This window comes from Xenia sp. Carnegie-2017, unplaced genomic scaffold (assembly GCF_021976095.1).
Source record: "Xenia sp. Carnegie-2017 unplaced genomic scaffold, XeniaSp_v1 HiC_scaffold_19, whole genome shotgun sequence".
NCBI classification, from domain to species: domain Eukaryota; kingdom Metazoa; phylum Cnidaria; class Anthozoa; order Malacalcyonacea; family Xeniidae; genus Xenia; species Xenia sp. Carnegie-2017.
Window position 1 is genome coordinate 12,093,683 of NW_025813481.1, and position 13,018 is coordinate 12,106,700.

General features: G+C 33.4%; 2 protein-coding genes across 6 annotated transcripts in view; both read left to right on the forward strand.

Moving 5' to 3' along the window:
* LOC124438160 overlaps positions 1-13,018 on the forward strand; it is a 120,356-nt gene that overhangs the window by 53,637 nt on the left and 53,701 nt on the right. For all 5 annotated transcript variants that reach the window (XM_046988158.1, XM_046988160.1, XM_046988161.1 and 2 more), the window contains exon 2: positions 9,389-9,455. In XM_046988158.1, the coding sequence (XP_046844114.1) occupies positions 9,389-9,455 (67 nt within the window). The remainder of the gene's footprint in view (positions 1-9,388; positions 9,456-13,018) is intronic.
* Positions 1-13,018, forward strand: part of LOC124438154 — a 105,213-nt gene that overhangs the window by 137 nt on the left and 92,058 nt on the right. The window contains exon 2 of the mRNA XM_046988149.1: positions 18-175. The gene's annotated coding sequence lies outside the window, so the exon portion shown is untranslated. The remainder of the gene's footprint in view (positions 1-17; positions 176-13,018) is intronic.

Below are 13,018 nucleotides of genomic sequence, written 5' to 3' on the forward strand. Positions count from 1 at the left end.
TCAAATTTCCTCTCTAGGCCCTTGTTGGTTTGTTAGTTTACACCGATCATTTATGCAGTTTAGGAACTTGTGTTTGATTGCTGTGGATGGCAGACGTTTGTGGCTGTTCAAAAGACATCAGGCCATGGAAAAATAATAAGTTTTATTATCGACTGAAGAAAGTAACTGTGGACAAGTAAGATGAATGTTTTGAATTTTTTTCAAATGGAAACATCTTTATTAAATGTTAGCAAAAATATAAATATTTACAAAATGAACTTAAATGAAAATAGTCTTATGCAGGTATTGGTTAATGATTATAGATAATATTTCCCCTTCAGGCTCTTTTGTTGGTTTTGTGCATATTAGCTTGGAATTATTCAAGTATGTAATTTATAATTAAATTTGAATGAGATATAGTGAGATAAGTTGCAGTATGATATTAAATGAAAGCTTGAACAAGGGCTACAAAGTGAAGGCTTATTTTTATTTGTAGTATCACTTGACATGATTAATGCAATTTATACTAAGATAAAAAGAAAAATGCCATGACATTAAAAAGTCTAGTAAACAAATGTCCGAGGTTAGACAAAAATGATGTCATGAGTAATTGTGGGATATATTTCTGGAAAAACATTGAAGAAGTGTTTTAGGATTTGTTTGTGATTATTTCTTTGAAGCTCAAGGAAAAGTGAATGAATTTATGTGTAAATTGTTGGTAATTGATATGAAGGTATCAAGCACTTGTGATATGTTGAAAATGAAGTCTTATTTAGTTGAGAAATTTTAAGCATTTATTATGTGCCATTATTTTCTTTAGCAGTAATTATATCTAACTTTATTAAATCAAGTATTGCTTATTAATTTCAGGCCCATTCTCCAGAAGACATTCCTCTGTTGTGAAAAAATACTTTGGAAAAGTTCGTGCCCTTGCTGGCCAGAGTCCGCCGTATTTTCATGTAAAGGTGCACCTGATATTTGTATTATTGAAAAGAGAATTCCTTACATAAGTTCACCTAAAGCTATTTCTTACTAATAGTTTTCATTAACACATTATTTTGCTATGCAATCAAAAAACACCTCAACTATCTGCAAATGGGCTCCGAAAAAGTATATAATTGTTGGTTTCCGTTATTATTATGCTAAATTCATGTGTATTTTTCATAATTTGGACACATTCACTGAATGAAAATGTATCTGCAATGAGTATTTTTAATGTTTGTTTACAATTACTCATTACTGTCTATCTAGTTTGCACTAATATTGAACTGTACAGTTTTCTGGGAGAGGTCTCACTGGTCTGTTTGCAACATTGAAGGTGAGTTATTTTATTTGTCCGAGAAATTAGGCTATGCAAAAAAGAGAATGGCAAATATCATATCTGTGATGACACTCTATGCAATGCCTTTTTATCATATTTCTTATTTACAAAAAGTTCAAACCTTTTTTCAGTACCCACAAATAATAACAATTCTGTTGTTAGTATCAGGAGTTCAAAGTATCATGACAAAACAAGTTGTCAATCAATGAATTCAATGTTTCAAAATAGTTATATCATTTAAACAGAATTTAAATACCAGGTCTTGAAGCATAGATAAATGGGATCAAACATAACTCATATTTCATCGCAATTGCCGGATGGTCTCATAACAATTTCGAACTGTTAAATTTATGCCTATGATTGCAACTCAACTTGTTTCAATCTTTTTGCGTCTCCTGTTTTACAGGCTTCCCACATGTACGCAAGCGTGCCTATTTTTGGTAATGCATTTTGTTAAATTTACAGAATGTCCGAAGTTTTTCATGAGCGGTTGCAAGGTCAACAAAATGGTGACAGAAACGATAAAGTAAGGATTTTTTCTTTCTGCCCAAGCCATCATTCAGTATGATATAAAGAAAATTCCAGTTGAATAATTTAAGAAACAGTCCATTCATAAACAATTTGTGTTTTGCTATTGGTAGATTTACGCAAGATTTATTGGAATTAATGTTTATTTGTAATAACTGTTTATTTGTAGACGATACTTTTTTCAAACACATTTCAACTTTACGATAGTGAGCATACTGAAATGCAGTCATTTACGAAATCTGCTTAGAGAAATCTCCATAAAGCATGTTTTTCCAGTTGTGATCTTTTGAATTTGAAATGCTACATTGTAAAAGAAATATTTATTTCTCTCAAGGTCACGAGCTGCAGAAGAAAGCATTCGTGCTGTCAGACGGAAGCAAAAACGGTGAAGAACTGGAGGTTGTTGGAACTGTTAAAGGTGAGAGAATTTTTACAAACATAGTTGTGACATGTACTTTACTGTATAAAAACTACACGTTGCTATTCTAGATTGCATTTGTGAATTCTTTCAATACCCTAATAAACATTTTAAGAACATTTCAGGCGTCAGGCGTTTGATTCAATCGCCAATAGTTTGTATTGGATTTTTCTATAAGATAGAAAGTCAGTCTCTTGGCGATTAAATCGAACTTCCAATGCCTAAATGAAAAACTCTTAACATTTTGTTATTACCTTTATACAAAACAAAAGACTTCACAAATTCAATTTAGTTTTTTTGAGCGTAACAGTCTTTAATTCCATGTACAAATCCCCAATTTCTGTTTTTAACACATATCTTTCAGTCTCTTATTAGTTACAGTTAACAAAAAATAATCTTGAACATTTACCAGGAAGAATTCGATTAGAATGATAATAGGAAAATAAAAATAGACAAATTCTCGTTATCGCTAGTATTGAATGAACAAAGATCTTTTTCTTGTTATTTTAAATAGTTGCATCTTAAATAGTTATGCAATGAAGTGTGTCATTGACACGCGTAATATCATTTACCAATTGAACATTTACCAGGAAGAATTCGATTAGAATGATAATAGGAAAATAAAAATAGACAAATTCTCGGTATCGCTAGTATCGAATGAACAAAGATCTTTTCTTGTTATTTTAAATAGTTGCATCTTAAATAGTTATGCAATGAAGTGTGTCATTGACACGCGTAATATCATTACCATTTGAACATTTACCAGGAAAATTCATTAGAATGATAATAGGAAAATAAAACAGACAAATTCTGGTATCGCTAGTATCGAATGAACAAAGATCTTTTCTTGTTATTTTAAATAGTTGCATCTTAAATAGTTATGCAATGAAGTGTGTCATTGACACGCGTAATATCACATTTTTCAATGAATTCTTGCATTTTAGATGAACAGATTATTCTAAATTCTAATACTGTATATCTTACATGCCAATACCCTTAAGGTTTTTTCTTCTCTTTAGCTGTTACATGGTAGCTCCTTGTTTGATTCGGTTATCCAAATTTAGAATCTCATGTGTTGTTTTTTTTAAAATCTAGTCGACTACAATCAATGGTTAATCACAAACATTAAACAGTTATACTATAAAACGTTCCGTTTGCTGTGATTAGAATAAGCGGATTGTGTTTTGATTTATGTTTTTAAATTTCTTGGTAGAGATTTGTACAGAAAAAAGTAACTTCCAATTACGTTCACATTGACAAAGTCACCATGGCCTTACTGAGTTTAAGCTGTCCCTGATTGTGATAGCTTCATCATAATTGGTGAAAGTAAACCATTGCACTTAATATGTTTTAAATGAAGTTTATAAAGATGAAACTTGACGATAGTAGTCTTTTCTATACCTTGTTATAGCTACCTTGTTGCTGTGACAAATTTTTTGTGATTTTGTTGTTTTGTTAGGTATACATAATTTTTAGAATCTGTGAATAATAAGCTTTCCCCTAAGATGTAGCTACTTTGCTACTATTATGATAAATATTTTTGTTTCGACAATAATTTGTAAAAAAAACACTCTTATTTGGCGTGCATCAAATGATTATCGTAGATTTTTGACGATTAACTTCATACAGTTGGATGTTTTAAAACATTGGTACAAGTAACGTTTAACAAGGATGAGTACAATTTCTGAAAATTTTCTTCCTGCGTATGTTTAATTTTTATACATTTTCATCTATGTTAAGGCTAATAATCACGGAAAGTTGCTTTGTTGACGTACGGCGTTGAAGGTTATGATGTTATATGTAATTTAAACGCCTTAATGATTGAATATTAAAACTGTGCAAGCATTCTATTTTAATCTTTTCATTTCAACGAGTGAGAAAGACGAAGATTTGATAAATATGTATTTATGATTGCAGAATTTCCTAAGTTCGATATTCACCTTGGATAATACAGAATTTATAGAGTTGCCTTCAACGAATGAAAAGTTACTTCATGGATGACGGTAAGTTATATACAATCAAATTTATGCGAGACCCTCGTAAATTGTGTGTAAGCTATACATGCAAAAATATGGATATATTTACCAACATGTTATCGTAGAACATACATACACTTTATTGATCTTTTTATCTCGATAATTGTCGTCTAGAGATTTTATGTCTTTATGCACCAACTATAGATATATCTTTAAGGTTTTTTCAGAGTCGAATTTTATTGACTAAAATATTGTCACACGTTTGGTGACTTTTCAATTGACAGAACGTTACGAGTCTAAAGGTGAAAGAACGGAATATTACCCCGACTATGAAAGTAAGTTATACTATCAAATTTATGTATAAGGTACTTATAAATTGTATCTGCCATACATATTGATATGCTTTCTAACATTCAACATATACTTCTTGATTATGCTTTTCCTTGTAATCTCAGGATATTTTACGTCTCCTTGCGCCCGATATTTTTAAGCATTTTCGATTCAAAATCGCTTCATGAGATTGTTTGTGTAAGATAATAATAATATCCATAATAACTATAAAAATAGCTTAACAAGCATTTGTGCAAACTGGACGATTTTCCAAAGCTATAGTTTACAAAGTTTAGGTGTTGAAAAACACAAAATAAGTCAGTTTTAAGTTAATGTCGTCATCAAAAAAGAGCTTTTGACAATTCAGATGAACCTTCTTCGGTTTCAGGCACGGAGGATCGATAATTGGGGGCTCATATTTATATATTTATGTTGTAATCTTTAGAAAACAATGGATTTCAAAAGAGCTTAAGCCTGCATACATGAATATATGAATATTAGCCCCCTCCCCAATTATCGATCCTCCGCGGTGCCTGTTTATTATATGTTCTTTGTCATTTTGAGTAAAAACGCGACAAAGTGTTAAGTATGAATGGATCAAAATATTGTATCATTCTGATTACAAATTGTATTACAATGCGAAATAATATTGGTCAATTTTGGTGAAAATCAGCAGAAATAGATCCGTGCGCCATTTTTTCTGATCCGTTCCGCCGTTCAGTGGTTTTATTTGTTTAAATTATTCGTGGGGTATTCCCCCCCTGGCTGTACCCCAACCACAACGCCAATGGTTCGGTGATATACATAGGATCGATACATAGGCGTAAGAACAGATTTAAATTTGGGGGGTGGGGTTAAAGTCGACGAGTATAGTATATACTCCACCCTTATTTTTTGAAGCTTTAGGGAGTCTAGTACAAACTTTGAAATTGGAGAAAGTCATGAAACCTTTATGATTTAGTTGTACTTCGTTACAATACACAAAGTGCAAGTATTGTTCAAAAATCAATACATTGCACAAAATGAACGAATTTAACTAATAGCCTAAACGATTGGTCGTACTATTTGCAAGCTACGAAGTCTAGTTCAATATCAGACTAAGATGTTTTCACTCACTGAAGAGTTAAAAATGGACCTTTGTTGTATGCATTAAATGGGTACAAAGAAGTTTATTAGCTTTACTACACATACAAGGACGTACGTTTTCATGATGTCGCTTATCGTGCTAATTCAAGTGATATCCATGATTCTCATTTGATCTTAGCATAAATTTTGCTCGTTTGCGATCTTTACTAAATCTGACAGTATTGATATTGTTATCCTTCTTAAGTCAATTTCTACTTCGTTCTTGAACTTTCTGTAGTCTGTGTGATGGGTACATAACATAAAACCCCTATATGTACCTATCACAAGTTCAATGTTTGCCAAAGATCAAACTTTATTTGTCAAACCTGAGCTCCAGTTCATATCAAATTCTGCTATCTGCGTGCAACACTGCATACTTTTTTAAAATAAAGGCATCGATCGCTGCGGTTCTAATAGTAGAACCTAGTCTCGCTCAAAGATTTTATGGTAGATTAAAGTGAGCCACTTCAGCCATTAGTCAAATTGAGGACAAGAATGAGCTACACAATATACCAATACAGCCTTCGGTTCTTTTTCTTTGAATTGGGTCTAGTAACTGCATTCAGATGTCGAGTCATAGGTATTTGCTGCCCCATCATGTGCTTGTTTATGACTGTTCAAGTCAGTGGAAGGTTACCGCGAATAAGGATGTTGTGACTATCAAGTCGTCATACAACTTGGGAATAAACAATTTAATGAAATAAACCAAATTATAATTTGTTACTTTCAAATTACGTTAAGGACCGTTTGGTCCCACGTAAAACATTCAACAACAACAATTTGTCCTTTACTCTAACTAAACAACAACACTCTTTCAAACGTCACTTCCTTCTTCCGATTCCGTTCAAAGCGGCTAATAATACGCTAGCAAAATCATTATAAGAGAAACTTGTAGCTATTTTTGTGGTGTGTCACAGGCAATATTTACAGTCAGCCAACTTCCAAGGATGATAGCTAACCACAGTTGCATACACTTTGTGGTGTGTCACAGGCAATATTTACAGTCAGCCAACTTCCAAGGATGATAGCTAACCACAGTTGCATACACTTTGTGGTGTGTCACAGGCAATATTTACAGTCAGCCAACTTCCAAGGATGATAGCTAACCACAGTTGCATACACTTTGTGGTATGTCACAGGCAATATTTACAGTCAGCCAACTTCCAAGGATGATAGCTAACCACAGTTGCATACACTTTGTGGTGTGTCACAGGCAATATTTACAGTCAGCCAACTTCCAAGGATGATAGCTAACCACAGTTGCATACACTTTGTGGTGTGTCACAGGCAATATTTACTGTCAGCCAACTTCCAAGGATGATAGCTAACCACAGTATCATACACTTTGTGGTATGTCACAGGCAATATTTACAGTCAGCCAACTTCCAAGGATGATAGCTAACCACAGTTGCATACACTTTGTGGTGTGTCACAGGCAATATTTACAGTCAGCCAACTTCCAAGGTTGATAGCTAACCACAGTTGCATACACTTTGTGGTGTGTCACAGGCAATATTTACAGTCAGCCAACTCCAAGGTTGATAACTAACCACAGTTGCATACACTTTGTGGTATGTCACAGGCAATATTTACAGTCAGCCAACTTCCAAGGATGATAGCTAACCACAGTTGCATACACTTTGTGGTGTGTCACAGGCAATATTTACAGTCAGCCAACTTCCAAGGATGATAGCTAACCACAGTTGCATACACTTTGTGGTGTGTCACAGGCAATATTTACAGTCAGCCAACTTCCAAGGATGATAGCTAACCACAGTATCATACACTTTGTGGTGTGTCACAGGCAATATTTACAGTCAGCCAACTTCAAGGATGATAGCTAACCACAGTTGCATACACTTTGTGGTGTGTCACAGGCAATATTTACAGTCAGCCAACTTCCAAGGTTGATAACTAACCACAGTATCATACACTTTGTGGTATGTCACAGGCAATATTTACTGTGAGCCAACTTCCAAGGTTGATAACTAACCACAGTTGCATACACTTTGTGGTGTGTCACAGGCAGTATTTACTGTCAGGCAACTTGCAAGGTTGTTAACTAACCACAGTTGCATACACTTTGTGGTGTGTCACAGGCAATATTTACAGTCAGCCAACTCCAAGGTTGATAACTAACCACAGTTGCATACACTTTGTGGTGTGTCACAGGCAATATTTACTGTCAGCCAACTTCCAAAGTTGATAACTAACCACAGTTGCATACACTTTGTGGTGTGTCACAGGCAAAATTTACAGTCAGCCAACTTCCCAGGTTGATAACTAATCACAGTTGCATACGCTTTGTGGTGTGTCATAGGCAATATTTACAGTCAGCCAACTTCCCAGGTTGATAACTAATCACAGTTGCATACGCTTTGTGGTGTGTCATAGGCAATATTTACAGTCAGCCAACTTCCCAGGTTGATAACTAATCACAGTTGCATACGCTTTGTGGTGTGTCACAGGCAATATTTACAGTCAGCCAACTCTAAGGTTGATAACTAACCACAGTTGCATACACTTTGTGGTGTGTCACAGGCAATATTTACAGTCAGCCAACTTTCAAGGTTGATAGCTAACCACAGTTGCATAAACTTTTTTTATTTAATTTGAACAATAGCATTTTGATCATAGTCTTTTATGGCTAAATTCCGTCCTAAATTTTCATCGTCTTTTTTCTTTGATTTTTTTTACAGACAGAAGTAAAAACGGTGAAGAAGTTAAAGTGATTGCAACACTTGAAAACAAGAGAATTACGTGTAAGTTTTTTCAATCCTGGGTGGGGTGTATTCTTGTCAATATTAAAAATTGGAACACATTCGTAGTTTGATTGAATTTTCGTGAAACTCATTAGAGTTACTTCTATATACAAATCCTCCGATGATACGTATAACAGTGAACAATTTTATTGGGAAAATAAAAGAATATAAATGCGATAACTATACAGTAATTAAATGGAATTGGGAGTTTTTTTGTTGCGTTTTTAACCACAAGTAAGGTTACGGATATCGTTGTGACTAAATCTCGTTGATAACAAGTTTTCAAGATTGTCTATGACGAGTGAAGAGACCTTCATATAGTTATGCGTCACGTGAATCTATTTGTTCAAATAAAGTGGATTTGATGTTTTTTTTATTAGCCACTGCTTTTTCTATTCTATTCAATCAGCATATCCAAATTGATAATTTTTCTCTTATTACTTTTATTTTGTACAGTTATGAAACGTTTAATAATTTACTAGTAAACAAGTGTTTACAAAACGATTGAAAGAACGACTAAGAAAGCATAGAGAAAATGAATGATCATTTATCTGTTATAAGAGCTCACCATGGAATCATATTGGCAGAGTTTTTCGTATGCTAAAATATGATGAAAACTAGAAAGTAAATTCTAGTTAAATGGTTTAAAAAATGAAATACTTATCTTTTCTGTTCCGTTGTTTGGACCAAATTTATGGTGATGTATGTGATGAATAGCCGACTGTTTTTTGTGTTTCCTCTAATGTATTTGCTTATGGCTCACACCAAAGGCATTTTCGAAAGCATTCGCGTGTAAAATTTAAACTACGCCCTTTCAAAACTCCTCCAATCTCCGCCACCAAGGGTCGCCAGGTCACTATATCTTGCTGTGATCTTTTCAAATTGAGAAAATTTATGTAGGTATGAGGACTTGCAAAACAAGTCATTCTTGTTGTTTTGATGCTTGTAGTCAGACGGTAGTAAAAACGGTGAAGAAGTCAATAGTGTTGAATTACTTGAAGACCGGAGAATTTTTTGTAAGTTTTGCAGACTTAGTTGTATTGTACTCTCATCAATAGTCAATATTAAAAACCGGAACGCTTTAAAACGTAAGGTTGAATTTTGCGGATTTTTTCATTCATTAGAAAATTCATTGTGTCAGAAGTTAAATTTGATCACATAAAGCCTGTCTTTCTTCCTTATTTATATGTCTATTTTCCGAGTACAAATCTTCAGATTATATTTTTAACAGGATAATTCTTTTCAACTCACCGGAATCAAAGTAAAAATTTAGGCAATAACAATTCAAACTAAAACCATTTCATAATAATTGGTGTATTTTTGTACAGTTTTTATTCTCTAGTCAAAATGCCGATTTTCGATTTCCAAAAAACAAGGCAATAACATAGGTTTTACTTTGTTAACGTGTATTCATCACAAAAGTGGTATGATATACGTGGCAGGAAGAGCACACGCAAGCAAATTTTCTTATGAAAAGAATATGCTTGGAAATGATTTCAATACTTAGAGTTATAGGCTGATAAGTTTATTTCATAAAGGTGAAGCACCTTATTGATGAGAATTAGAAGAATCAACCTTTGAGATAGTTTATCATTAACCAATTATCTATGCTGCATTACTGCAATCTCGAATAGATTAAATGCAACTTTTGTCAAATGTATATCTTTTGAAGCTTCCAAAGATTCAATCATGCGCATTTCCCGTATACTATCTAACTAAGGCCAACGGATTATAAGAATTTGATTCTTAGTGCGTCTTGTGATTCTCTTTTGACACAGATTCATCGCGCTGTAGACCTGAACTTTGGGGTTTATAATAAGTTTGTCATGTAAGTTGCAATTTACAATGATTTGTGACGTGTGGGTACCTCTCTATTTGGAAACTACATACGAATTAAGATTGGACTGCAGCGAGGGCTTTGTACGACGAGATATTTTATAATTTTTTGATCCTGGTCAACCTCATATACTTCTGTATTAAAAAAATTGTTTTGTTGTTTGGTTTTCTTTCCTAGAAAAATCATTATTTACTACAAATTCATCAATAAAACGCTGAGGATTTTTCAAAGCACGTTTCGGTATTGACGCATCTTTGTTTATGCATGCGCAAGTTTGCTCAATTATGTATTAGACACGAGCTAGAGCAAATGTCCCAATTTATATATATTAATCTACGACTATGTGCAATTATATGCAAGACAGGTATTCGACATAGTTTAATGGTTCTGATCTGAGGAGAACAAAAATGGTAAAGAAATCAATATTTGTGATACCGTTAACTCAAAGATCGTCATATTGATTGTAAATTTTCCAGACATAGTTGTATTGTTTCCTCTTCGCGTGTTTCAACACCTGTGTATAAAAATACGAGGAAAAAAGATACTCAAAAGAAATCAGACGGAAAGTTTTTAATGCAAAATATTATATTCCATTTCAAGTTGTCGCATCTTGCGTTGTCTTCATATGCTAAATAATATATTGTAGCTATAAGAAGTTTACAGAATTAGAAGAATTAAATATTGTCTTGATGCGTGACTTTCGTGACTGTGGGAGTGGGGGTTTTCAACCTGCAATTACCGACAAACACGTGATTAGTATATATATCTTGATGAATACTTTGCATGATGTTACAAAAGTAAGTCTTTCCAGACTTTTCGTGCGACTGACAAGCTCCATAAAAGGAGCATTTGGCCTACTTTAAACAGCCTTAAAAATGGAGCGATTTGAGAAACTTAAAAACTTTTTTTACTAATACGGTGGAAATCACTCCTAAATTCAATGTTGCTGAAATGGGCACTGGAATGAATTAATTAACTTACGAAACTTATCGGGGTGGGGGGGATGGTAAAACATTCATTATCGAGAATTGATTTAATAAAAATGCCTTATCTTTAACCTATTGGTATATAACACCCTACACACACTATACATACATGTTAGTCAGACCTCTCATTTGCTTGCTCTAAACTTCCATAAATGAATTTCGTCTATTGTAATTTTGAAACTAAAGAGTGAACTAAATAAAGCTTATAATTTTGCCTTATATAGTTAAACAGTTTAACTTTGATGTTTGGCGCATAAAATAAGTACAATAAAGAAAAGTTTGCTGTTCACATGAAGAACACTGAAGAACTTAGATAAATTTTTGCGTGACTACTAGAAGAGATCTACCTTTCACAGTTCCAGCAGTTATGCGGATCTTGGAAGAAGGGAATTGTTCTATGAATAATGGCGATTATAAAACGGCTATTGAACATTACAATAATTGTGTAAAAGTTGCAGACGAAAATAGCCTGAAAACGATAGCATATTTTGGTCTTGGTAATGCTTACACACTCTCTAATAAAAGGCAGGAAGCAATAAACAGTTTTAATCATTGCCTAAAGTTTTCTTCTAAAGTTGAAAGTGAATATTTTGAACATCAAGTATACCTTGGCCTGGGAAGTGTTCATTCTACCATTGAAAGATTAGAGGAAGCCATAAAGAAAGATGAAATGGAATGTCTTTGCCATATTGCACTGGGAGGATTGAACAAGTCGCTTGGAAATTATGAGAAATCTTTGGAGCATTATAGAAAAGGATTTTCTTTTATTGAATCTCAACAGCAACAAAATGAACAGCATCATCGACCACAACGACAAAGAAAAGTTGGTGGTATCAACGTTAGTAAAGATTTCGTCAACCTTAACATGAAGAACGTGTCAATAACTACTTCAGCTGGAATTGTCAGTGGAGTGTTGGCTGTTTTATGGGAATTAGCGGAATTGTTTGATAAACTTGAACAATGGGGAGATCCAACATTTATGATTGAAATGTATCTGGAGATTGTCATAGAAGATGAAAATATAGAAAAGCAAGAGAACGCTATGAAATATCTGATACAAATATATGAAAAAGAAGGACGTGATTTCTTAAAGGATTCTATGACAACAAGATTACAAGAATTTCGTGAAAGAAAAAAGAACCAAGGTAGAAAATGCACATGAATTCAGCTTAATTAAGAGACAAATTTGCTAACTAACAAATACTATAAATTTAAGGTTGAAGATTGAACATATCTCCTTTGAAATTCACGTAAAATTTGTTCGCCGTGTTCAATGCTCAGCATGAATTCAATGTGGAATACGCACTCTTTTTAAACGTTTATGCGAAGTAGCTAATAACTTTTCGTTTAGTTACAAAAATTAGTCTTAGTTTTTGTTTTTCCCTTTTGCAAAACAATACCCTCATGATATGAGTACAAGACCTGGATGAAATTTCCCGTGTAAGAGCTTTTTAGAGCCATTCTTATCAGAACTCATTGTTTAATTAAGTAGTCGTAATATGTTTATTTGTTGTTTTTGCAAGTTTTTTTTTCACAGATTGTATCTGCTATCTGAATCGTTGGTGCAATAGGCAAACTCGAGCACTGCTATTTATTTACTATTTGACTATTTAGCTACAATATATTACTCTCTCTATAAATGGAAAACTTTTACTTCTACTTCAGAAATACAGCTGCATGAATGGAAATACAATGATAAATCGACAAAACATAAAAAATTGTTCTTAAAATTAATTGAGTATGGGAAAGACCCTAA